Below are 27,055 nucleotides of genomic sequence, written 5' to 3' on the forward strand. Positions count from 1 at the left end.
TGGGTTTTCCCCACAGCGAGCAAGTCTCAGACACCAGCTGGGTGTCTTACAATTTGAGACAGTTCCGTTGCTCTTATTGGAGACAACATCAGATCCCACAGGAGAAGGACTCAGTCCCACAAAATTGCTCCCCCACTTTGGTGCCAGTGGTGAGTAGAAGGCCCCAAGTTACCCACAACTTCTGTCCTTTTTGCCTACAAATGAGGGGTTCCCACAATCCCCTTCTTGGGTTTGGTTAATTTTCCGGAGCAGCTCACAGAATTCAGGGAAACACGTTTACCAGTTTATTATATAATAAGGATGCAGATGAAGAGCTCTAGAGGGTGAGGTCTGGGAGGGCAGGAGCTTCTGTCCCTGTGGAGTTGGGGTGGGCCACCCTCCCAGTATGTGGACATGTTTACCAACCTGGAGGCTCCCCGAACCCTGTACTATTGGGAATCTATGGGGGCTTCCTCACGTAGGCACGACCCAATTATTGATGCATTTCTGGAGGATGGGGGCAGGGCTGAGAATCCCAGGCTTGTAATCATGGCTTGGTCTTTGTGTGACCAGCCCCCACCCAGGAGCCCATGGGAGTTACGTCTTTAGAAGGAAAGATGCCCCTGGTGCTCCGTCACTCGAGCATTACTAGGGTTTCAGGAGCTCTGTGCTGGGAACCGAGGCGGAGACCAATGTACATTCTGTACAAACTCACAGTGACACACCTACTGGACTGGCTGCAATTAGAGACTGACCGCACTCCACGTGAGAGAGGGTGTGGGGAAGCCGCAGCTCTTGTCACAGCCGGCGGGAACGCAGAATGGCACAGCGCCTTTGGAAAAGCTTAGCAGTTTTGTAGAAGCCAAGTGTGCCCTGTGAAGACAAATCCCAGGTTCGTGCTGCCCACCGCCTCGACCTCGGCCAAGCAAGGAGCTCATCCTGGCCCTGTCAGGGACTAAGTAAAAGAAAACACGTTTGCCAAATTTTATGAGTTTATCTGAAGTTGGTGTAATTCTGCAAAAATTCAATGTCCAGTGAAATTAACTATCTTTTCCCCCCATGATTAAAAAGGTATCAAAAAAACTCTGTTTGCTTTCTCACTTAAATCTTCGCATTTTGGGGGAACATTTTAGTTTTTGTTGTATGTCTTTGTATTTGCTTATGTTTTTTTGTTGTTGAGTTTCTACCGGCACATTAGTTGTATTTTAAAACGGTCTTTGAAGTTAATGTACGTGATTGCTTTCACTAAAAATCTCCCCTGTATACAAAAACTGTGTGTGTCCTGCAGGATCCTGGGAAGCTGATCGAAATTGAATGCCTGGAGTATGAATTAGAAGCTTTAAGACTCGAAAGTAAAGTTAAGATCTATGTCCGAGCAGCCGTTGAGGTAAATCTCTGAACAGGAGTCAGCATCGCTGAAAGGTTTTGCACATTTCCTGGAAACTCCTGGCTCCCGGGCGAGGGGGGACACAAGGCCGGCCTCCCGTGCCTCGGGTTCCCACCCATGAACACACCCTTTCTGGCAGGAACCCCACCAGTGAGCACAGGCCCTCATGGCTCCCAGGGCCATCTTGCCTCCCGGGTGTGTTGGGGTCATGCAACCTGTGTGCTGGGCTGGGGACGGGGGCCCAGGGTGAGCCTCTGGCGAGCCCTCCTGCAGCCTGTGTGGAGCTGCTCTCCCCCCACCCCCCACGCACACTGATAGCACTCGCCGTTGGTCAGCGCCTTTGTGTGCCTGTCCTGGCTCTTTGCCACTGTGACTCATGTCCAGGAAGGCAAAGTCACCCCCTGCCACAGCGTGGGTCCGTCAGCCTCACTGGGCCTGGAAACCTGGGGGGCTCTGGGAAGGTGGTAAGGTTGTTGTAAGGGATGGAGGGAAGGGGGAGATCCGGGGGTGGGCAGAAGAGGGTCATCAGAGGTTGTTGGGGATACAGGGACCCCAGGATAGGTGGGGAGAGGCAAGGAGCCCAGGGATGGGTGGAGGGAGGGGGAAGCCCAGGGGTGCGTGGGGGGAGGCGGGGAGCCCAGGGGTGCGTGGGGAGAGGCAGGACCCCAGGGGCATGGAGGGAGAGGCGGGGAACCCAGGGGCACAGGGGAAGAGGTGGGGAGCCCAGGGAAGGCAAGTCCAGAGGACCCTCACTGGGGGGGTGGGGTACCATGCTCACGGGAGCCGCTCTTCCTCAGCTGCTCCATTTGGAAACGGTGGACTTGTTCGCCACGTTCCGTCTGCAGTTAGAGAGGAGGCAGCTGTCTTTCTGATGAGCTGGCATGGCAGCAGCTGTCTAAACATGGTGGCAGAGAATTACAGGCGACGTGAGCTTGGCTGCACTCACCCATCTGCTTATTTAACGCAGTAGGATTTGGACAAGCAGCCCCTGCCAGGAAAGGAACCCAGAGATTATTTTAGACTACTCTTTAATGACAGTTTTGCAGCTTAAAAGGAAAAAAAATCTATTGGACAGAGGAGTGGTGTTGGTCTGGAGCCGCGGCGGGCACTCGTGGGGTTAGCTCGTGGCGCCTCCAGAGAGCCTTCGGGGCTCCGAGGAAGCGTGGGGCCGTAAGCCGTTCCACACATCCTCAAACGTGGGACCAGAGCCTGTCTGGTGGGAAGGGCGCAGGTAGCACAGAACAGAGGAGATGTTCTTTGGGCTGTAAACATAACTGGCCACCGGCCACAGTGAATATACAAGCCCGAGAGATACATACACTTGGATAGAATCAACTCGTGGAAGAGAAGCACATCCATGGGTGTGCAGAGCCCACTTTAGGCCTTAAGGAAGTATCTTCTAGACAACTAGTCCCTTCTAGAAAAGATGAACGGGGCCATTGCCACAGACAGACTTGGACTTGGGGCCCTGGCCCCACCCGCTGCCTCCGACCCTCCAGCTCCCCAGGTGGCACGCGGGCCTCACCGTCGGTCTTCACAGACTGGCCTGTGTGTTCCGTGCAGACCCAACTGAACATAGTGCAGAGACTCGACGTGGCGCTGCAGCGAGCCATGCGCCTGGCCGAGCCCGGGCTCATCCACACAGTGTGCACCACCCAGTGGAACATGTGTCTCCCTTTGCTGCAGCACAACTTGCGGCACCACCTGCGCAAGCCGCTGACCAACATCGCGGACATCCTGGAGAAGGTGGACAGGTAGCTTGTGCCTCCCGGTCCGGGGCTGTCCTCTCAGAGAGGGGCATGCTCGTGTGGGGAGGGCTGGGGCAGAACCCTTTAGCAGCAGGAAAAAGATGAGATCCAGCGCATTTCCCCCAGAAGGTGGTGCCAGCGGGAAACTCGGCCTGTATCAGAAAGAGCTTGCACAGCTGCCACGGGGACGAAGCCATGAGGGTGCCCCAGGTCAGGGCTGGGTGGCCCTCCCCACTGGCTGACATCAAGCTCAGGCCAGCCCGGGTCCCAGCCTCGAGGCTCCAGGAGGCTGCAGGTACACACTGACAGCAACAGTTAGGTCTAACCTCCTCGGAGTTGTCTCTGCCCTACAGACTCTGACGGAAGAGACTGCCATGGCCACAGCGTGGCGCACGCTGGCCATGAAGCCAGTGCCCATCACCCGGTGTCTGGAACACCCAACGGGTCTGTGCTGAGGTGTGCGACACCATGCCTTCTGTCCGCACTGGATTGGATGCATTCATCACATGCTTGCTGAGCACCTCCCTTGGGCCAGGCACAACAGCAGGTCCTAGAGACGTGCCATGAGGGTGTACAGCCAAGCACCTGCACCCACACCTGCACCAGCACCCACACCTGCACCGCACCTCTGTCTATACCTGCACCCACACCACACCTCCAGCTATACCCGCACCTCCGGCTATACCTGTACCTGCACCCACACCTGCACCTGCACTGGCACCTGCGTCTATACTGCATCCACACCTGCACCCGCACCCACACCTGCACCTGCACTGGCACCTGCGTCTATACTGCATCCACACCTGCACCCCCACCTGCACCCGCACCGGCACCTGCGTCTATACTGCATCCACACCTGCACCCGCACCCACACCTGCACCTGCACTGGCACCTGCGTCTATACTGCATCCACACCTGCACCCGCACCCACACCTGCACCCGCACCGGCACCTGCGTCTATACTGCATCCACACCTGCACCCCCACCTGCACCCGCACCGGCACCTGCGTCTATACTGCATCCACACCTGCACCCGCACCCACACCTGCACCCGCACCGGCACCTGCGTCTATACTGCATCCACACCTGCACCCCCACCTGCACCCGCACCGGCACCTGCGTCTATACTGCATCCACACCTGCACCCGCACCCACACCTGCATCCGCACCTGCACCCGCACCTCTGACTACACCTGCACCCACACCTGCACCTCCGCTCTGCTTTGAGTAGGCTGGCTGTGTTATGTGCTAAGAAGACAGTAGAGCAGGGAGAAGAGGGGCAGGAGCTGCCGTTTTAGGGCTTGAAGCTCGCATCTGGTGGGCAGCATCCACCCATCTTCCTTTCGTCTACTGGGACCATCTGTGTGGTGACTGGAGCTCTAGTCCCTTTGTGTTTGGTGTTGCATTGAGCTTGTCTTTGACCTCATTTCTTTCTGCTCATCCCTTCTGCTTCCTGCTGGTCCTTCCCTGCCTTCCTTGAGGTTAATTTTTAGAATTCTGTTCCACTTCCTGCACTGGCTTCTTTGTTTCCCCACCATACCTCCTGGGGTGGAGGGTTGCTCAAGGGCTAGTAATATGGGTCCTTGGGCAGTGACGTCCGCGTGGGCCGGTTGCGCACCCCTCCTCACGTCCTGACGGTGGACCCTGTGCTGCTTCTCCCCCCTCACTGCACCCACTTCCTTTCCGCTGTTGTGATCGTGGGTTTCACGTCTGGACATAGTGCGACGTATCTTACGTATAAATAGAACTACCTCACTTTGCACTGCTGTCATCTGGTCTTACAGCCAGTGGTTTTCTTTGCTTCCTTGTTTGTTTTTAAGAAAATTACAGACGAAAACAGTAGTTTCTCATGTTTACCTACTTTGCTCATCCCATTGGCTCTTCTTTTCTTCCCACACATCCAAGTTCCTGCCTGCTCTAACCCAGCCCAAAGACCTTCCTGCTGGTGATGAACTCTGGTTGATCTGAAAATGACTTTCCGTGACTCTCATCTTTGAAGACTATTGTCACTGGTTACTGGGTTCTGGGTTTGCAGATATTTTTCTTTTTTAAACACTTGGAAGAGGCTGTTTTGTTTCTTCTGGCTGCCGTAGTTCCTGCAAAAAAGGTGCACAGTTTCCAGCGTGGTTCCGCCACATACTGCATGTCCTTCTGCCCCTTTCTTTATTCGGAGTTCTGATCGTGGAATTCCCGGGAGCCTTTAAAAACTCCTCCTCGGGTCTGCTGAGATGCTCAGACATGTGACGTGGCCTCTCATCAGAAATTAGTAGCTGTTATCTGTCATCCTCACTCTCTGCCTCCTGGGACTTGAGTTTCGCATGTGCCCTGAATACTGCCCTCAAGTCCCAAGCCTCCGCTCATTTTTAAAATCTTCTTCAGGGGCGCATGGGTGGCTCAGTCGTTAAGCGTCTGCCTTCAGCTCAGGGTGTGATCCCGGCGTTCTGGGATCGAGCCCCGCATCGGGCTCCTCCGCTGGGAGCCTGCTTCTTCCTCTCCCACTCCCCCTGCTTGTGTTCCCTCTCTCGCTGGCTGGCTGTCTCTCAGATAAATAAATAAAATCTTTTAAAAAAATTTTAAAAATTAAATAAATAAATAAATAAATAAATAAATAAATAATCTACTTCAATCGGTCCCTCCGATGGATGATTTTTGGCTCACTGGCTCTTCCTCCCCATTTCCAGCTGTGAGCCCCAAGCAGGAGCTTTCCAACTTCACGTTTCCTTCCTGAGCTCTAGTGTCTCAGTTTGTGGGTTCTCCTCTCCTGAGATTCCGTATCTGTTCTGTCCTTAGCATTGTCTTCTGTCAGGTTTTTGAATACATTTATATTTGTATCGTAATATTTGCACAGAAGGATTTATCTGGTAGACCCAACACCTGACCCTTCCCAAAGCCTGACTGTGGCTCACGTTTTTCTCTCTCCGTGCACGTCTAGTGTTATTTGCTGTGTGCTGGACATCGTGCGTGACGCCCTAAGAAGTGCTTGGCTTCTGCCGGCCTCTTGCAGAAGCGTTCGTTTTTGTTGTGGTAGGTGTTAAGTTTGCATGTCTGGTGATGAACAGCTCCTACAGGTCTGGTCTCCGGCACTGCGGAGCCCCTCCCTCCGTCCCACCTGTGACTTCAGCGGCCCCGGCTGTGCTCCGATCTCGCCTCCTTGGCTCAGCGGCCCCGTGCTCTGCCAAATTGTTCCAGACGTGGATTGTCCCTCTGTGTCGCCCCCTCTGCAGTCTGCGTGGTGTTGGCTTGCCTCAGCCAGCTCCTTGGCTCCGTCGGCCCTGTACGGGTCTCCCATTGTGGGATCCGGGCTCATGCTGCCCAGAAGAGCGTGATTCAGTGCAGGGCCTGCCCCAGAAACATGGCCCACTCTGGGCAGAGTCTGCAGAGCCTGGTTCCCTGACGCGGAGCATGGACCTCACCCCTGGCACTAACCAGGGGCCCCTCACGGGCGTGGGTGAAGCCACAGGCACGTCCTGCCTCCTTGTCCCTGAGGTCGCAGGCAGACCACATGGCATTTATACCTCCATCTGCTCCATCCGTTCATGGGCCCTGCAGAACTTGTGTTCGGCCGGACTTGTTGGATTTGCTAATGCTGGTGTCCCAGGGCAGTGGCTGTGATGTGGGGTCTCTGCCTCGTGTGGATGGAAAAGCTCTGAGGACACTTCACTGACATGCACAGAATGGGATGTGGTGGGACGTGGTGGCCATTCTGAGTGGGGGGTGTACTTCAGCTGCTAAGACCAGAGCAGGGGGGCGAAGAGCAGGCTTCTGCCGTAGGCAGCAGGTGGCAGTGGTGCACAGTGGTTGGGACGGTACCTGAGGACAGAGTGGTGGTGGCAGCGTCACAGGCTTCCCATGTCCACGGAGTCCTCCACCCAGCAGGTCTCACTGGCATGGTCCCCAGTCTGCTGACTTGCTGCTTCTCAGCCCCAGAGCCCAGGTCCTAGCTGTTCTGCAGGGACCTCCCTGCTTGTCCCCCCACCCCCCGAGAGTCCTCCAGGCCAAGCTGGGCGGGAGCTGAAGGATGCTGGAGAGCCCAAGCGCCAGGAGGGTCTCACAGGAAGTCAGCATGCCCCAGGCCCATGTCACACCATGCTGTCCTCCCCCAGCCTCATGGTCCTGCTCCGTTGCCAAGTGCACATGGAGATGGCGCACATCGAGGAGGACGAGGACCGGCTGGAGCCGGCCATGCGGCACCTGCAGAAGGCCGTGCTCTTGGACAGCCTGGGCCTCTACCAGGAAAAGCTCACCATGGCCTTGAACCGGCTGCACCTGTGTACCATGCTGTACCAGTCCCCAGAGCGTGCCGAGGACAAGGCCATCATGGCCATTGAGCAGGTGCCATGGGACTGGGGTTGCCCAGGGACTGGGGGCCTACAGAACAGCCCGGGGACAGTGTCGCTTAAGATGATGTATAGCCTGCCCATCATACCATCCCTTTCTGTTATAGGCGAAGAAAGCCATCCCAAAAGATAGCGTCAGGAGGAAGCGGGCTCTGCTGGTGAATGCAGGCCTGGCGCTGGCCCCCGACACCTTCCAGATTGTGCTCGACAGCGAGAACGAGGCCAAAGGTACAAACTGCTGTCACTCCCGGAGCCCAGCGTGTTTCCGCTCAGCAGCCGTCCTGAGCCTCATGCCGTCTGGGGCAGACCCCCAGCCCGGCACTGAGGACCATGCTGTGCCCGCCTAAGTTCTGAACCCGCCCGTCCAGGCCTTGATGTGCGTGCAGTCTGGTCTCTGAAAGCGCCAGGCTGTGTCCCAGCTCGGCCGCCGTCACCAAGGACCTCCTTCCCAGCAGGACCGACCGTCAGGGGCTGGAGGCCAGGGGTCCAGATAAGGTGTCAGCAGGGCTAGGAACTCCCCCTGAGGTCGGGTGGAGGGTGGCTCCAGCCCCCTTGGGCTTGCAGACAGCAGTCTTCTCTGTCTTCACACCATCTTCCCTCAGTACTTGTTTCTCTGGGTCCGGAGTTCCTCCCTTTTAAGGGCATCTGTCACAACAGATTAGGGCCCACCCTAATGATCTCATTTTAACTCGATTGCCCCTGTAAAGACACAACAAATAAGGTCACATTCTGAGGTTCTAGGGTTAGGGCTTCATCATACAGTTTTGGGGGTGCAGTTCTGCCCATCATCACGGATCCGCCAAGCACATCACGTCCTTGTGGATGGCAGGTCTGTGGCCAGCTGGGGAGCCCCACCCAAGGCCGCCCCAAGGCTCTGCTCCCCCAGCTGTCATGCCCCAGCAGTGGGGAGAGGACCGCTCTGGGATGTGGCCCGCACCCCAGAAGTGTGGGGCTGTGTCAGCAGTCCTGATGTGCGCCGGTCAGCCGCCGTGGTGCCGGCCCGCCAGCGACCCAGCGACCCAGCTGGAGAAGGCCTCATGGCCCTGCATGCTGAGGGGCTTCGGGGGGCCCTGAGGGCTGTCTCCTGGAGGTGGCTGGCGCGTTGGCTGAGAGAGCAGCATGTGCCACATGCCCTGTGCCGCCGTGCTGGGCAGCCCGGCGCTCAGGGAGGCCGAGCTCTCTTCACTTGTGCCCCATTTACCGGGAGGAGCCCCCACCACCAAGCAGATCAAAGGGCCAGGCCGTGGGGGCGGGCGGGGCATCGGGCAGGGGCCGGTGTGAGGGAGAGACCACCAGAGGACCCCACCTCACGTCTGCTGGGCCTACGGAGCCTGGGCTGCCGCACGCGGCCGCCGTGCCCATGGCACAGGGTCCCAGGGACAGAGACACAGCTCCTCCCAGTCCTGGGTTCCCTTAACGTTCGCGCGTCAGCCTGGCATTTCCATTTCCGCCCTCAGTTTCCGTGGGGAAAATCAGGGGCCGGTTCACCTACCTGTTTGCGAAGGCGCGGCACCACATCATCAGCGTGGACAAAGCTGCCGGGCACCTGCGGCGTCTGGGGAACGAGAACGACAAGGAGAGGTGGGTGAGGGGTGCGGCCCCGCAGGCGTCTGAGTCACGTGGCCGCCCGGCACCAGCTCTGCTGGGTCGTCCGCACACAGTTGTAGGGCAGACGGCCCTGGAGGGAAGCACACGGGCACCTGCCACCAAACCGTGGAACCACCGGTGCCCCCTCGTGCAGAGCGGCGGTTCGGGCTGTTCCTCATCTCGCCACCCACTCACGTGTTGACCCTCCTCCTTGTCTGGTGAGCAGAATCCAGATCTGGGCAGAGCTCGCCAAAGTCGCCCGGAAGCAAGGTGTGTGGGATGTTTGCCGTGCCGCCAGCCGCTTCTGCCTCCTGTATGACAACGTCAAGGTGAAGAAGGTGGCGCGGCTGAAGAAAGGTACCAGGGCCCACACCCTCATGCACGTGCGCTAAGGCGCCAGCCGGGGCACAGCTCGGGGCTTTGTGCGTTCTCCGAAACCCGCAGCCGGAGAGGGCGCGTGGCTGCCCCGGCCGTGGTGCCTCGGTGCTGCGGGCAGTGGCTGGGCAGGGGCTGTCAGCTCAGGGTGGTCTGTGGGACAGGCTCCTGCTAGAGGCCAGGGTCTGGGTCCGTGCGGCGGTGCTGGAACCCAGCTCCCTGTTCCCATCGGGCCCTCCATGCTGTTGGCTGCTCTGGCCCTTGTCTGCTTGCTCTGGTCACTCGAGGTCGTCAGGGGCTGAGAAAGGGGACAGCACCTGCTGTGATCAAGAGAACAGAGGCCACTGGGCTGGCAGCCTGGGGGCAGAGGGCAGAGGTGACTGTGAAGGTGGGGCCGAGTGTGGGCAGGCAGTGTGGTTGGGAGTGGGGCTGGAGGCCGGGGACAGTTCGGTGGGCGGCTCCCTGGAGGAGTTCCGGTCTAGTGGGCAGTTAGGACACTGGGACGTGCCAGGGGTCCCAGATGGCCAGGGACGTGGGTGCTGCAGGCTTGGTGGGGCCGGGGGCTTCTCGAGTGGCAAAACTGCACAAGGAGAACCAAGACTGTGTTGTCGGGGCCGTCAGCTCAAGATGAGCTGGGGCTGAGCTGGTTTTGGGGACTCCTTAGCCACCCCCCGCCAGGGGAGCCCTGCCCACTTTTCCTCCGGCCCCTTCCTGGGCCAGGAATCCTTGTATTTTATTTGCTCGAAAAGATGGGCATGTCAGACTGAGGCTAAAGCGCCGCCCTGTCCCCAGGAAAGAAGAAGAAGGGTGGAGACAGCCTGGCCCAGAACGCCGTGGGCCAGTCGGAGGTCACCCTGCAGAGGCAGGTGTCCCCCAGCCTGCTCCGGAAGTTCGCCGAGGTGGGGTTCATCAATGCAGAGGTGCGTCCCTGCTCAGCGGTGTCGCGGGTGTGCGCTCAGCGTGGCCCCTGCACGGGTGTGGGGCGCTCACCCCGAGACCGTCTCCTGAAATGCCAGCACAGAGGACGGGCGTTTCCTGGGTTCGCAAATGTATTGCAATTGTGTCAATACACATTTTTCCTTAGAAATCGTTTCTGAATCTCAAACCCAAAGTTATGTAGGTACTGAGGCGACTGTTGCATTTTGGGGGTGTTTGCTTCGACAGCACTTTGAGTGAGGTGTGCGTGTTTTATCTACTTCTGTTGGAGGTGGGCTGGCCTTTCTCCCAGAGACAGCACACAGGACCCCAGGGTCAGTGCTGGGGCCCCGGGGCTGAGCTCTCTGCCACGCCACCTGCACTCCGCCCAGGGAGGTGACCGTGGTGACATTTTGTGACTTCATCATTCTCAGGACCACTTTGGACTCTTTGTCTTGGGGTCCGTGGGGAAACCTGACCAGAGCACTCACTGAATGATTGAGTCTGTGCCGTGAGCTGGGGACATGGTGACGACAGGGGCAGAGCCGGTGCTGGGAAGGCGACAGCCAGTGCTGGCAGGACCGCCCCCCCCCCCCCCGCCCCATGCAGCCCCTCCATCCGTGCCGGCGCTCTCAGCAGTTGTCAGTGTCTCCGCACACTCGCAGAGTGACTGGGTTGGGAGGCAGACGCTCAGAAGTGACTGTGTCTGAGCCATGGTGTGACCAGGACTGTGCTGGGCTTCTCTTCCTGAGACACAGTACTTGTGGGTGAGGTGGGGGCAGCTGGGGGGCGGGGAGGACACTCTGAGAAGACCATGGGGTTCATCACAGTGTCTGCCCACTCGTGCCTGGCTGTACGTTCCCGCCTGGCACCGGGAGCCTGCACCCGTGACCGCTCCTGCCGCCCACTTCCTTCACAGGCCACTGTCCACTTGCTGCGCTCAGAGGGCGTGGAGCTAAATAACCATCCCGAGCCCCCGGAGGACCTGAGCCAGCACTCGGCCGGCTACACAGTCGAGGCCCCGGAGGACAGCTCACAGTGGATCACGTACCAGTAGGTGGCCTGATGGGGCCCAGACATCCCCCACAGCTGCGGGTATGGCTTGTCCATGGAACACGGGCTGCCTGGCTGCGGGCGGCAGGGCACAGACTCGGGGTGGCTGGGCCCAGACCAGGGGCGTGGTTTGTGTCGTGTGTGACAGACGTGACTCCTTCCAGTTAGTCTGTTATTAGCGACAGCGGGGGCACAGGGGATGGTCTTCGCGGTGGGAGTATGGAAGGGGAGTGGCTCCGTGCTCAGAGGAGGAGCCGTGGTCAGCTCTTGCCACGGGACCTGCCCACGGCGTCTGGGCCTCCGTCCCCAGAGTGTGGATGGGAAGGAGCGCTTTGTGAAGAATAGCCCAGAAGACATGCCACGTGAGCTGCCGCCACAGAAACACCCATGAGTTTGAGGTGCTGTGTTAACAGTGACGGGGTTTAGTCATCTTTAATCTAAAACCAAGTATTTTTAAAAGCGAATGTGGTAACGAGTGAATACCCACACTTCTCACAGGAGCCGCCACCCCTCCAACGGCTCGCTCACTGAAGGGGGCGGTGAGCCTCCTTCCCTGTCGGCTTCACCCAGCCTGTTTGCTGGCTCTCGGCCGCCACCTGCTCCCGTGGAGGGCGGCACACTCGTTCGGCGCACGGACATGTGTCTTGGTGTTTGTTACGTGGCGGGTGTGTTTGCCTCAGTCCTCAGAGCGTCACACAGTGAGCGGCCTGGGCCCCGGGAGCCTACTGCCACGTGGCTGGGGCGGGGGGTGCATGCCTGTGGATGAGGCGCAGTGAACCACGGCTCAGGCCACACCTGACCCACGGCTGCTTCTGTACAGCCCACGTGCATAGAGTGGTTTTGACGTATTAAAAATCTGTAAAGTAAAATAGAGAAAAATGTGCAGCAGAGACTACCTGCGGCTCAAAGCCTAGCATACTTGCTGTCTGGCCCTTTACCAAACAGGTGTTGGGAACACGGGTCCAAGAGAACCGGCCGCCCTGCGGAGGGTGAGGGTGAGGGGTGGCTGCCGGGGTGGACGGGCAGCCGGCGGCCCGAGGAAGCTTTGTGGGCGAGGCACGGAGTGAGACGGTGTGATTCACATGTGCAGGAACTCAGTGCTGAGGGAGCACGTCCAGCTGGGGGACGGGACGCGCTGGGCAGGGCCAGGCCCCAGGAGGGAACACGGTGGGTCACGGCGGGCAACCCCTGTCAGGGGCACCTTTCTGACCCCAGATGCCACAGACAGCTGGGCCACTGGCAGCTGTCTTGTGTCTGGAGTGGCGGTCTTCCGTCAAAGGAGGAGCTTGATGGGGTGTGTTCCGCAGGAACTGGATCGAGAGTCTGTCGCAGAGTGCCATGAACAGCTGGCTACGGTCCGCTGAGATTGGACGAGAGATCCAGGAGGGCTGGATCGTGCAGAACGCGGTGGTCTACGTCCTGAACCACAACCAGCACCTCATCGCGGCCGGGAGGCAGAAGGAGCTTGTGGACGCCTTGGACCACCTCCTGAGCATCGTCAAGGCCACGGGCCACAGCGGGTAGGTGTGGCCGGCCGGCACTGTGTGCACGCCTGACTCCCGGCCTGGCTCCACCCTGATGCCCTGAGAGACCTTGGTTCGGGCCTGGGAACTGTGGGTTCGCACGTGGGTCCGCTGCCCCCCCCCCCCCAGTCAGTGCTGTCCTCCCGTGAACGGCAGGGCTGCTGTTGGCCGGTGTGCGGCGGTGGCAGGGACGCGGGGAAACCCGTGGGGACGCAGGGCTAGCTGCTCAAGCCATGCCAGTCTCTGTTTCCTAGCTGGACGTCCTGAGCACATGCTCGCCCTCGCCCGCACGCAGCCCCCACCCCCGTGCCCCCGCAGCGCCCCTGCAATGGATTCCTGCTGGCACACTCTGTTCCAAACAGAAGGATTTTAAGGAACATTTGCTGAGACCGAAGTCCCTTGGGAAAATGGAAGGAAAGAGCAACCCTGTATTCGAATCCCACTCTGGTTTCGGAGAGGGTTGAAAATCTGCGTCTGTGATTACTCATCCAGGTGGACGTAAGATGTGAGCTAAAATGGGACATTTGCAGCCATCAAGTCGAGTCAACGTTTTCCTGACAAGGGTGACATTTCAGAACTCTCCTCTGTTGTTGGCTTGTAGTCTGAACAGTAAGATTTTAGATTTTTGCATCAGATTCTGAGGTAGAGATGTTACAGTGGGTCGGAATGCAGCAATGTGCGTGTGGATTTTTGCAAATGACAAGTAACAAAAATGGAGCACGAGATCCAGAAAGGCTCAGCAGGCCCCACGGACACCCCTCTGACTTGAGTGCCGGCCGGGACCCCGTAGACACCAGCCTCTCCCCTCTCAGCAACTCTCCTGCCAATTACCGTTGTGGGTGGGGATCAGACTTTGAGTCCCTGATTCTTGACACGCGGAGACCATTTTCAACCATTGTAACCGACTGATGGGCATGTCTGAGCCATGACCAAGGCTGGACAGACAGGTGCCCCAGAGTGGGTGCGGAGGCCCGGTGGGCCTCACTGTCCAGCACCCAGTGACGCTCTGAGGAGCCTGCCCACCTGGCACAGGCAGGGAGGCGCCCCCTCAGTGTGAAGGCCGCCTGTAGTGGGGGACCGAGGCGTCCCCGGTGCAGCCCTCACCACAGCCAGTGTCCCTTGGAAGATCTGAGAACAGCCCCGTGAACGGGTGCCAGAGCCATGGGTGCCTGTCTGTGTCGTCCCAGCAGGATGGGAGCCGGGTCTCCCGAGGTTCCCGGGTCTGCATCTGCTGGAGTCTGTGCGTGCGACCGTGCTCTCACCTGCTGCCGCATTGCTTTCCAGAGACCCCACCATGCTGGTGGCGCTCTGCAATGCGCTGGCTAGAGGCTTGATGATGACCTGGATTCCAGCCCAAGTGCCGGAAAAATCTAAAAGACCCGTGCGCTCAAACCTGTTTCACACGCCGCTGGACTCGGAAGCCAGCTCCGAAGTGAGGACTGCCGTGGAGGTACACCCCCCCCCCCCAGCGAGGCCCAGGACCCTCACTCAATTTGTGGGGGTGACAGAGGCAGAGCAGTTAGGAGGCGGGGAAATGGGGGCAGGGCGAGGATGGGTGGGAAACATGCATTTCTCTAGAAACAAGGAAACAAGACAGAGACGTGGATGTTCTCAGGGAGGCTGCAGGCCGCCAGGTGTAGGCGGGAGTCAGGCCACCTGGCTGCAGGACTGGTGCCCGTTTAAACCACCAGTGTGGTCTGACCAGCAACCTCGTCCACCTATTTTTAATAATTTGGGTCTTGGCTCAGGTTTCCCTGCTCAAAATTCAGGGGTGTGAGCAAGGGCCTGTCCGCCATAGGTCTGCGAGTTTGCGCTGAGCCTGACCGACGGCACTCTGCCCGAGGAGGTGGTGCCCACCAGCGCCCGGCAGCAACTCATCGCCACCTGGGTGAAGGCCAAGCAGCTGCTGCAGCAGCAGATCGGGCCGCGGCTGGGCATGGACGAGCAGGTGCCGGGTGCCCTGGGTGCCAGCCAGCATCTGGGAGTGGCCGGGGGCTGGGGCAGAGTGCCCAGGGGCTGGGGGAGGCTCGTCTCCACGTGCCCGAACCTGTAGGGCAGGCGCCTCTTGCTGAGATCTTCCCCTGTCTCCCACCTGGGGCCTCGCCAGCCTGGACAACGCTGCGCGCTGGGGAGGGCTCCCCTGTCCTGCAGAGGAATGCTTGCCCTCCGGGAAGGTCTGTCCCTCTGAGGTCACCACCCTGGGCCACGGTGTCCTCTCCTTAGTCCTGTGGCCTTACCTGGAGGTGCACACAGGCTGGAGGGAGCCCCTGAGCTGTGAACCTGAGGCTGTGGGGGTGGGGCTGGGAGGCAAACAGGGTCCCAGAGAGGAGGGGGGCGGGGGGCCCTCAGCCTCTGCTCCCACAGATGTGGATTCTGAGTTGGTAGGCAGTCAGAGCGGACGCCTGGGCCGTGGGAGTGCAGGCACTACCCCGCTGGCCCCCCCAGCCATCGGCCCTCCTGCCTGTTGGCAGCCTGAAAAGGGACCTTGGAGAGACCCACCAGTAGCTCTGGCCGTTGCCACTATGCTAACGCATCCCAGGGCCACCGTCCTCGGTGTCCCAGCAGGTCCCGGCACCCCTGGGCTGACAGACGCCTATGCTTACGTCCCCTAGAGTCCCAACGAGGACATCAACTTGGTGACACGGGTCCTCGTCGCTCTGGAGATGTACTCCAGCAATGGGCTGGGCCTCATGGACTTCACCGTGCCCCCCCTGGCCCAGGTAGGAATCCCCCAACTCGAGGCCGCTCCGACACAGAGCCAGGGTCAGGGAGCCTCGCCTGGGGGGCAGACTCGGCGCCCTGTGGAGTGACCCCGTCCTCGCCACAGCGATCCCCTGCATCCCGCAGAGCCGGTGCTGTCCCCGCGGGGTGCCCGAGATGGTTTCCGCACGGGAGCTCCCCCACGTGCTTTCTCCGCGCTCAGTGCAGAGCACGGTAGCCGCGCTCACAGACGCCCCTCTCCCCCGCCCGGAAGTTGGTGACTATGGCTTCTGAGTGCACCTGGTCGGACCCCTTGGCGGAGCTGCAGACCCTGATGCGACTGACCCGCTTCGCCCACGCGGCCCACGACCACGAGGTGACCATGCTCTGCTCACAGAAGGCCATCCAGATGGGCATTAGGTACCTGAGGACGTGTAGCCCGTAAGTAGCCTCCTGACACCTGACTCCTGGCGTCCCGACGATGCTCGTTCCCCACGTGAGGTGTCCGTGTCACGCGTCCGTGTGCAGGACCGAGGAGCAAGGCAGGCAGAGGTCACAGAGCGTGAGCGCCAGCCCCTCCCCAGGCCCCTATCATCCCGGCCAGTATCCCAGCGGCCTCCCCCACGCGTCTGTGCCGCCTCCATCTGCCGGCTCACTGCCGGCCAGGACGGCCTCAGCGGCCCTGGCCCCCGAGAGCTGTGCCCAGGATTCCAAGGCCTCACCGGCCCCACTGGCTGTGACGTGATAGGCACAGAGGCGGAAAGGGGCTCCCGGATCAGCCGCCCGCCATTCCCGATGGACGCAGAGCTTTGATCAAGGTCATTGTGAACAGGCAGCGTAGACGCGCCACGTAAGTTCAGAAGTCCCTGCCCGGCGCCGGCGCCCGCGCTCCGTAGGCCACGGCGACGCTGAGTCTCCCCACTTGTGAGTACGAGGCCGTTTCAAATCTGTTGCTGTCGTAAATGTTCCTGAGGTGAAGACAGCTTTGCTTAAGGTTCTTTTTGGGTTATTTCCTGGAAACAACAAAATCACTGACCCAAGGGTATGGAGACGTTTGTGGTGACCAAACACTTGGTCCAGTTGTCCGAGGCCAGATCCCACGTGTGTCTGCCAGCCACGCGTCCCCAGCCTCGGGCTGCGCCCCCGTCTCAGGCTGCCCACTGCAGCCGCGTGATTGGCAGTTGGGGGGTGGTCTGTCTCCCACTCCAGATCCCGGGGAGGGCGTCGCGTCCGCCATATCTCAGGGGCAGCTCCACAGCCTGCGTCAGACACGCCCGATGTGTATTTGGGGGCAACAGGTGAATGCCACCTGAGATGTCTCCACACCCCCAAGCAGCCCGTGGCCAGGGCCTCAGCGCAGGGGCCGGCAGTGGCTGGCGGACCATGTGCACAGTGCACCCAAAGGGCTCTGCGGAATGGCCTCATTCACTGCCCGGGGCAGCTCTCTGGTAGCCACCACGGCTCCCACATTGATGGGAGAAATTGAGGCAGGTAGAGGCCAAATCACTGGCCTGAGGCCACCCTATTGGCAGGCACAGAGCTGGGACTGGGCCCAGGCATCTGGTTCTATAAGCCCACACTCCCAGAGACCACTGGACATTGCCTCTCGGATGTGAGCGTGTCACCCACTCTGTCAGCAGGAGCATGCCGGAAGCTTCCAGAAGAGTCAGCCATGGTCCCTGTGAGTGCGCGTCCCCGAGATGAGCACAGCACAGGGGGACAGGAGCTCCTGGGCCACAGGGCAGCTGGCCACAGGAGAGGCCTCCCTCCCACGGGAGGGCTCCGAGCCCAAGGAACAAGGTCCGTTCCTGGAAAGGACTGGGAAGACCTTCTGAGCTGAACTAGGAATCCTCGTATTTGGTTAGTTTACATACCCTCCTCCAGAATCAGACACCTTGATGGCAGCTCCCGCTCTGAGAGCCTGCGCAAGCACCAGCTGCCCTGCAAACAGAAGACAGAGTCACACGCTTCAGCTGCCGACTTTCCACCCTCAGGGTGACCGCTGCATGGGGACTGGGCTGGGGTGGTGTGTGCCCACCAGGGCCCTCCCTCCTCAGATGGGACGCTCAGGCCTGGAGTGGGGGAGTGGGAGTTCAGGGCAAGAGACCCAGCGTGAAGAGTGACTCCAACCACATGGGGGCACAGGAAGCTTGCTCTGGGGGCAGCCAGGGTGGGGAGGGGGTGGATGTGTGGCCGTAAAGTCCTGCTGGGGGGCTGCAGGCACTGGCCCAGCCTAGTGGGTGGCAGCGTGGATGACAAGGTGGCCCCACAGGGAAAGTCAGGGTGGATGCCCAGGACCCCGGGCTGCACGACCCGTCAAGACAGGGCCACCCCCGAGGGAGCCTGGAGCGCAGGGCTGCCCCTCTGAGGCACAGGCTTCCAGAATGCCCAAGCCATGGACATCTGCTGGGATGAGGTAGAGCTGGAGGAGGTTTCCCCACGAGAGGGGAGGAAAGGTCAGCGGGCAGAGGGTGAGGGCTCTTGGAAAGTCATAGGAACCGCAGTTTATGAGCACGCAGTTGACTAAGCCCCCTGAGGAGCTGAGTGTTTGGGACGTGTGCCCGCCAGCCTTGCCCACATGCCCATGTCCACCCAGGTGAGGCAGTAGCCATGGGGACGTCAGAAAGGCTCCCTGGGAAAGCAAAGGTGATGGAGCCTGTTGTTTCTCACCACCAGCACTGAGGGGCTTTCCATCATGAGTGACCCTTCCTCCAAAACAGTGTGGACTGATTTTGGTGATGTTGTATTTGATGGTGCTCAGAGGCTAGGTGTTATTTTTTCTCACAATCTGTAATCTTTGGAATCTCACAATCTTTGGAAACTTTGCTTCCAAAAGGAAAATCTCCCATGCTTTGCGACTTCCCACCCAGGCTTACTGTGCAGCGGGTGGGGACCAAGGGGCAGTCTCTGGCCATGCAGCTCGAGGGCTGCAAGGAGACTGCCCACTGCTGGCCTCAGCCCACGTAGGCCACATGCACTGAGACGGGATGTGCAGCAGCCTTGGCAGAGCACCTGGCCGCCTACTGGACGTCTGGCCCCAGGCGGGGGATCGGGGGTGCCCCACCCACCACTGGCTCTCCACCAGCCAGCATGAAGCTGTGCCCGTCAGCAGATGGGCCGAAGCCATGTACCGAGAGCTCCCCAGCAGCATCTTAGCCACTGCACAACGACCAGAGGAGAACATCAAGAAAAAGATGCAGCATTGAAGAGGTGAAGCACAGTGTTGCTGTGGAAACGGAAGACCCAAGATCTCTTGAGCGTACTTCAGTGCAGACGAAGTGTGAGGAAATCTCGCGGGAAGTAGATGAAAAAGGACAGGCGTACAGAAAATGTGACAGAAGCCAGAAGACATGTGGAACATGTAACTTCTGGAAGTCCAGAAGGAGCAGAAAGTGCTCTTGAGAAAGATGTCTGAGTGGGGATGATGAAGAGAGGCCCCAGGCAGACAGCCCACTTCTTTGAGCGGCCCTGCCACCAATGAGCAGCAAGGGGAGCGAAGAGACCCTCCCGTGCAGACCACGGGGACACGTTAAGTCACCACAAATGGAGCGTCCAACAAGGTCACAGGAGACAGACGTGTGACAGGCTTCTGAGAACCCGTCACTGGAAGGTAGAGGAAAAATGGAGCTTTCTAGGTGGAAATAATTTTGAGCCTAGAATTCTAACTCACCCAAACTTTCAGTCAAGTCCATGGGTATGGAAAGCCATTTTTAGAAGGACAGAGACCTAGAATATATATGTCCCACACACCTGTTTTTAGAAAGTTCCTTGAAGGATATGCTCCAGAAAAACAAGGGAATAAACCAAAAAAAGAGAAAAATGTGGGATGCTGGAAATAATACATTCAGCCCAGAAAAGCTGTCAAGCTGTGCTGCTAGCTGAGAGAGCCACCTGTCTAAGCTGGGGCAGGATGGAGGAGGGCCTGGTGACTAAGGGCAGGGAAGACAGAGGACCCAAGGTGTCGTGATAGAGGAAAATGATGCAATGGAGAAAAAAGCAGTTGGAAACTCCAGAAGACACAAGAGTCATACACAACTTGACTCCTGAGTGAAAAACATTTGTGTTTTCAAGGTGTTCACTGATATTTTAGTTTTAGGATTAACATTTTGACAAAGGAGACCTCTTTGTGATTACTTAGCAAAAGATAACCGTTCTCAGTTTTGACAATATGGAAGATACGCTTTAGTAGGGAGGGGAGTGTCCAGAAGGGAGGAGAAGAGCTGTGATGACACCCTTGCCTGAGAAGGTGAGCAGTCGAGTGTCACTGGCTCAGGGTCCACAAGACCTGGAGCTAGTATAATATTGTAAGTCACAAAGATGATAAATAGGGGAATTAAAATAATGCTGTAATCAGCTATATTCATAAGTTGGGAAGCGGGCAACAGGAGGGTCTGAGTAACTTAAGCTTCCACGGATCATTGTAAGAGTTTCATAGGTACTGTGTGAAGTTGGTACACTGAGAAATCAAGTGAGATGGCAGGGTTTTAGAGGCAAGCACGTGCCTACTGGACGACAGGGTGAAGTACTTAGAAGTCATTCCCTCTGGGGAATAGCACTGGGGGCTGGGTAGGAGGTAGTTACTCTTAACCATGTGCAGGTGCCACTTGATAAAAATTCAAAAGTTATTTTGAAAAGACAAACTGCAAAGACATTGTTAGAGAAGGAGTCGGTACATGAGTGCCCCTGCATTAGTCCTTCTGTAGTTGGGCTGGAACGTACTTCGCCGCTGGCTGAAGCCTGGTCAGGAGGACATGCTCAGGTAACCAAGTACATGTGCCCTGGCCTTGCCATTCTTCATCAGTGATTCTTAAATTGAGTTTTATTTTAAAATGACAAATCTTATACTAAGATAAAAATATAAATATATACATATAGTGCTAGGGAAATACAGGTACTATAAAAATTTAATTTCCACTTTGACTTTTGAAAACTCATTTGTAGAACATCGCTGTCCTCTACTGGTAACCAGTGTCACTGCACCCAGTGGAATTGCCCATCTAGCCTGGGTTTGACTGCAGTTCTGAGCGTTCATCCAACCACACTTGGGTGCTGGCTACACCTAGGCGTGCTGCTCCGTGCTAGGCGGCTGCAGAGACAGGTAGCAGTGGTCTTTGGTTCTGTAAGAGAAACCACACTTTGTAGTGATCTTGCTGGTCACTCAGAGAGCTGGACCCTGTGCCTGGGCAAGCAGGATACATGGTCACACTCAGCCACATGGCATGCACGGCAGATGATTTTTTTTTTTTTTTTAGTTACACATATTTCAAATTTTTGTGCTAATTTTTCCATTTTGCAAGTTATATGAAGAAACTAGTGTGGAATTGGTCACAGAGTTATTTTATTATAGCACTTCACATTAAATAGAAAAGTAATTTTTAGTTCTTGGTGGAAAATAGTACAGTTCCTAATCAATTCGTATTTTCACCTCTGAGTGTTTAATTACCAGAATGATTTTCACATTCACACTATCAATGTAAAGGAATATACATTAATAAGAAATTTCACGTGGATCCTTAAAATAGACACAAAGTTAAAAGGGAGTAGTCTAAGAATATTTGGGACATTTCTACTTTGTTCAACATTAATTAATATAATCATCAGCATTGGGTCTTTATATAAATTTGAAAGTCCCTTTTCTACCATTTCTGGCCATGATACAGTAATGGATATTATACTCTTGTTCTGTGAAAAAAAAAAAACCAACAAACAACTGTAAAGCTTAACAAAATACATGAAATAATCATTTTCAGACATTGGACAACAGATGGTCCAAAGCAGAAATTTTTGCACGAAGGGAACATCAAAAGTGGGCTGGCTCTACATTCACCCTTACTTTCTGCCAAGTGGGGTTGAAGGGGTATTGGGGGAGTGGAGCCCAGACAGAAGACGTACTGAGGTACAACAGGGATCCATGCCGAGGGCTGCTGAGGCAGCTGGCATTTACGGATATGATATGAGAGCGGAGGTTACTGGACAGAGCATGTGTGCTCACGGGCACTGAGGTGTGCTCTCTAAGCTGAAGAGAGATGGTGGAATTGACCAACGAGAGTCAGGGAGGCTTCACTGAACTTGCCAGGCATTCAAAAAGATCACACCAGGAATAGGGCTAGAAAGGCTACTATAGAGTTGCCCTAAAAAGCCTCATTCAAATCTTGATAAGATAAGCTGAGCTACCAGTAAATTAATTGCCTGTCAGAACAAAACCCAACTTTCCTTTAAAGGAAGACAACATCATCCACACTCTCAACAGTATACTCTTAACAATATAGTCCTTACAGTGTCCAGCACAAGATAAACAATTACTAGACACATGGAAAAAATTAGAAAATGTTCTCCCATACCAGGAGAAGATACAGTCAATAGAAAAGAAACAGTCAGACGCCTGGGTGGCTCAGTGGGTTAAGCATCTGCTTTTGGCTCAGGTTGTGATCCTGGGATCAAGCCCCACGTTGGACTCCCCACCGAGTGGGGAGTCTGCTTGTCTGTCTCCCTCCACCCCTCTCCCCTGTTCCTGCTCACACTTTCTCTCTCTCTGAAATAAAAATAAGTAAATCTTTAAAAAAATAGAAACAGTCAACAGAGCCAGATATGACACAAATTTTGAAATCAGCAAACAACAAATTTAAAATTTAAGTTAAAACAACTATTATAAATACAGGAATGTATTTTTAGTGGAAAAGCTAGTGTACAAGTGGGGAATTTCAACAAAGAAATGGAAACTGTAATAAAGAACTAAGTGGAAATTCTAGAACTGACGAATACAGTATCTAGAAATATTACTGGGAGAGCTTAATGTCAGAATACTGAAAATGTGATGGGTAACTCTGAATACAGGTCAACACAGCATTGGAATCGAAGCATAGGGAGAAAAAACAGAAAAGCAAAATGAACAGAACTTTAGCAACAGGTGGGCAGAACCAAGTGGCCTAACACAAGTGTAATGGGAGTCTCAGGATGAGGAAAGAGAGGGAGGCAGAAATACATATATTTGAAGATAGACTAGTTTACATTTTTCAAATTCCGTTAAAAACATCAAGCCAGAGATCCAAGACATTCAATGACTCCAGGCAGGATAAACACAAAGAAAACCACACCTATTTTCACTGTAGTCAGGTTGCTGCAGACCAAAGGTAACGAGAGATCATTAGAGGTCAGAAGGCAAACAATGCATTACATATAGGAAAGCAAGGTTAAAACTGTAAGGCTTCTCAGCAGACACAATGCAGACCGCCTAACACTTTAAGTGTTAAAAAAGAAAAACCTGTCAATCTAAAACTGTACGTCCAAGAATAGCCTTCAGAAAATGAAGGCAAAAATCAAGAAGTTTTAAGATAAACTAAAGGTAAGATAATGCATTCCTAGAAGGGATGCCAAAAAAAATTCCTCAGGCTAAAGGAAGATGATAGCCAGTGGAAAGCTGGTCCAAGAAGCCGTGGAGAGTACCCAAAGTGGTGAACGGGTGGGTAAATATAAAAGGCTTTCACCCTCAGTTCTTCAGTTCTTTAAAAGACATTTGCCTGTTTGAAAGCAAAGTACGTTGAACTGTGGGGTTATTAATAAATGTGGAAGTAAAGTGCATGACCATGAGAACACCAATGAGAGGAACGAGGTACATAGAAGTATAGCGTTCAGAGTGCTGACATCACCTGTGAAATGATATAACATTAATCCAAGGTAGACTATGACTAGTTAAGGATGTATGTTGTAATCTCTAGAACAAGTGCTAAAAAAATAATAAAACAAAAAGTATAACTAAAAATCCAATAGAGGAGACAAAATAGAATGCTAAAAAAATTCAATTAACCCAAAAGGGGAGGAAAGAAACAACAGATGGGATGAAAGGACAGCAAAGCGCAATGTGAACGGCCTGTCACTGTAGCCAAACACGCAGGGAATACCCCGCTGAATGCAATAAGTAAGACCTAACCGGAAGCTGTTTTCAAGAGACACTTCAAAAATAAAGACTCGCGTGGCCCATGGAGGAGTCCGCCCAGGAACCGGTGTATTTCTCTTAGAATAAATCCAGTTCCCCTGAGTGGAGTTTCAGGGATTTACTCCCCTCCAGCGCTGGACAGGGGGTGACGTCTTAGCGTATGTGGTGCTCGATGTGCACAGGCCACGGCGTGGCTAGGATAGGAAACACTGAGGGAGAAAGGATCACACAGCATTCTTGACATTACTTTGGGTCAAAACCGTATAGGACTGAGCTCTCAGCACACCCCAGTATGTCTGGGGCACAGGGAATGGAGCCCCATTGCTCCTGGTGGTGCTTGGCCATTCTACAAGGAGGGGCTCAGCAGAGGGGCTTGTTGTGCTCACCCATTGCTGCCACACAATAAAACCTCTTCACAGAGCAGTCATTCAAAACACTAGGTAGCGATTCTGTGTTGTGGTTCGGTGAGTTGACTGGGCTCAGCCAGTTAGTTGTGGTTTGGGGACTTTTGTGAGGTTACCGTGGATGCCCACAGGGCTCCTTCAGCTTTCTGCAAAGCACCTGCCTGCCCTGAAGAGCTGTCATGCGTGAGTCACTTCTCTGTGTCCAGGGTCGAGACTGAGCTGGTGGCGGAGATGCTGAGCACCACGGCCTGCATCCAGGGCAGGAGCATGATGGAGAACCTGAAGGGGAGAAAGCAGTTGCGCCTGGCGGCCGCCAAGGCCTTCCTAGACAGCGCCAAGTATGCCGTGGGGTGCTGAGCGGCCAGGGGGCTTGGGGTGCACACTGCGCATGGGAGACGATGCCTGCGTGAAAGGCACGATGCTCAGTGGGAACTGTCACTGAGGCTGGCTCTCCCTTGGTGACCCTGTGGCCATCTCACCTTTGTGGTGACACCCACCCCAAACCACCCCCTTGGGCATGAGCGGGTCACCAGAGGCCACGTGGCCATCGGAGGGAAGGAGCACATACATCCTGGGGCACTTCATGGCACCCACTCCACCCCCTCCCCTGTGAATCCAGAAGCCTCGTGTGTTGCCGCTGCATTGTGCACCCATGTCTGCGCCTCTCCAGGTCAGCATTCCCTTTCAGGTTTGGGGGCATTGCGAGGAGCAGCGCCCTGGTGATGCTGGCCGTAAGGCACTACTGGAACACCTGGCTTCCGTTCCTGTCCTCTGCAGCCAACAGGAAGAAAACCAAGAACGTCATACAGAGGATCGTCAGCATCATCAACAAGACAGAAGCGAAAAAGCAGGTGGGCTGTGTGGGGCCACAGTGGGGCAGGCTTCTTCCAGAAAGGGTGGGCAAGATCCCAAGGAAAGACAGACCCCATGGAGCTGTTGAAACCGGGAACACAAAGGCCAGCAGAGTGGGGGCCTGAAGGACAATGACATCTCCAAAATCCCAGCTGGGCAAAATCCCACCCCTCCCTCCTCCTCTCCTAGAGAACACTGAGCCATACCCAGAAAGTTCCAGCAGGAGAGAGGAAAGGACACAGGAGGTAGGAACAGAACAGTAGACTCAGACAGCTGAGGAAAACCATAGAAGAGCCAAAGTCCTGGACTGCCTCCACCCCACTCCCACCCCATCACCAGCACGTGTGGTCTTGGTAAAGTGACGGTCCCTGGCTGGCTCCCTCTGTCCACCTGGCCCCTGAGGCCGGCAGAGCGGGGACCAGACCCAGCTTGAGAGGGTGTGTGGAGGTCAGTGAGGGCTGCCCTCCTGCCTGCTGACGATGTGTGTCTTGTACACATCCTGGAGATTCCAGCACATCTCCTATCTGCCAGGGAAGGCCACACTCCTACCCCTAAACCTTCGGTCTTCAGAAGGGCCCTTCTGAAGGCAAGGCCTGCAGGTCAAAGGCTTTGGCAGGCAGAGGTCCGTACCCAGACAGTCTAGGACAGAGCCTGTGGATGGGGCTTCTCGAGCCCTCAGTCCAGGGCCCAGCGAATCCTCAGAAGCCAGCAGCCAGACAAGCTATGGGAGGTTTGGCAGGGATGGGACGAGATGGGGGAGCTAACCTCTGCTGATTCCAGAGCTGGGCCTTCCCAAGGCTGTCCCTGGCCGGGGAAACTGTCGTTCAAGAGACAGCAAGAAGAAAATTGAAAATCATAGCCTCATATAAGAAATTGGTCTTTGCTTCCTATTTTCCTACAAAGATATTTATGACCTCTGATAATCTAAGCCAGGGGTGGGCAAACCACCACCCACGAGCCAAATCTAGCCTGCCTCCTGTTTTCGTCAATAAAGTTTTATTGGGACACAGCCGTGCCTGTTCGCTTACATATTGTCTGTGGCTTGGCTCCAAAAGCAGAATGGAGTAATTGTGACTGAGGCCGTGTGAGCTGCAAAGCCACAAGTACTTACTACCTGGCACTTTACAGAAAAAGTTTGCTGAGCCCAGGTCTAGACATTTACAACCTTAGCCTAAAGTTCAGTTTTTGCCAATTTGCTTTTAAAAATTGTGGTAAAATATACATAATTTAATATTTATCATTTTAACCATTCAAAAGTATACAATTCAGTGACCTTAATTATATTTACAATGTTATATGATCATCACCGGCGTCTATACCTGAAACTTTTTCATCATCCCCAATAAAAACCCTGTCCCCATTAGACAACAACTCTGCTTTCTGTCTCTATGAATGGGATGACTCTAGGTTCTTCGTTTAAGTGGAATCATAGAGGATGTGTCCTTCTATGTGTGGCTTCTTTCACTCAGATTAGTGTCCTCAAGGACACTTGTTGTTCTCGTTGTAGCAGGTGTCAGCGTTTCCTTCCTTTTTAATGACTGAATCATATGCCACTGTATGGATGGACCACATTTTGATTATCCGCTCATCTATTGATGGACATGATTGTTTCACCCTTTTCACTGCTGTGAACATGGGTGTCCAAGTATCTCTATGTCCCTGCTGTTGGTTCTTCTGGGCATATACCTAGGAGTGGAATTGCTGGGTTTATGGTGGTTCCGGGTTTAACCTTTGGAAGAAAACTATTTTCTACAGCAGCTGCACCATTGTACATTCCCACCAGCAATGTCCCAATCTCTGCACATCCTTGTCAACACTTGTTATTTCCCATTAAAAAAATCATACGCATCCCAGTAGATGTAAAGTTGTACCTCATTGTGTGTGTGGGTTTTTTTTTTTTAACATTTTATTTATTTGTCAGAGAGAGAGAGAGAGCACAAGCAGGGGGAGCAGCAGGCCGTGGGAGAGAGAGAAGCAGACTCCCCGCTGAGCAAGGAGCCAGACGTGGGGCTCGATCCCTGGGATCATGACCTGAGCAGAAGTCAGATGCTGACTGAGCCACCGGGTGCCCCTTTACCTCATTGTGGTTTTGATTTGCATTTCCTTGATGACTAATGATATGAAGCATCTTTTCATGTGCTTATTAGCTATCCGCATACTTTCTTTGGGAAACTTCTCTTCAAGTTCCTGGCCCATTTTTGAATTGCTTTGTTTTTTGTCGTTGAGTTGTAGGAGTTCTCTGTATATTCTGGATTGCAGACA

General features: G+C 55.4%; 1 protein-coding gene across 3 annotated transcripts in view; it reads left to right on the top strand.

Moving 5' to 3' along the window:
* Positions 1-27,055, top strand: part of CFAP46 (cilia and flagella associated protein 46) — an 88,718-nt gene that overhangs the window by 12,142 nt on the left and 49,521 nt on the right. For all 3 annotated transcript variants that reach the window (XM_045809411.2, XM_045809413.2, XM_045809421.2), the window contains 15 exons: positions 1,268-1,366; positions 2,930-3,120; positions 7,218-7,446; positions 7,559-7,679; positions 8,909-9,032; positions 9,265-9,395; positions 10,206-10,333; positions 11,248-11,381; positions 12,689-12,901; positions 14,189-14,354; positions 14,703-14,852; positions 15,517-15,624; positions 15,879-16,045; positions 24,148-24,279; positions 24,630-24,792. In XM_045809411.2, the coding sequence (XP_045665367.2) occupies positions 1,268-1,366; positions 2,930-3,120; positions 7,218-7,446; positions 7,559-7,679; positions 8,909-9,032; positions 9,265-9,395; positions 10,206-10,333; positions 11,248-11,381; positions 12,689-12,901; positions 14,189-14,354; positions 14,703-14,852; positions 15,517-15,624; positions 15,879-16,045; positions 24,148-24,279; positions 24,630-24,792 (2,256 nt within the window). The remainder of the gene's footprint in view (positions 1-1,267; positions 1,367-2,929; positions 3,121-7,217; positions 7,447-7,558; positions 7,680-8,908; positions 9,033-9,264; positions 9,396-10,205; positions 10,334-11,247; positions 11,382-12,688; positions 12,902-14,188; positions 14,355-14,702; positions 14,853-15,516; positions 15,625-15,878; positions 16,046-24,147; positions 24,280-24,629; positions 24,793-27,055) is intronic.

Source organism: Ursus americanus, chromosome 6 (assembly GCF_024610735.1).
Source record: "Ursus americanus isolate L20-20 chromosome 6, mUrsAme1.1.p, whole genome shotgun sequence".
Taxonomy (NCBI): Eukaryota; Metazoa; Chordata; class Mammalia; order Carnivora; family Ursidae; genus Ursus; species Ursus americanus.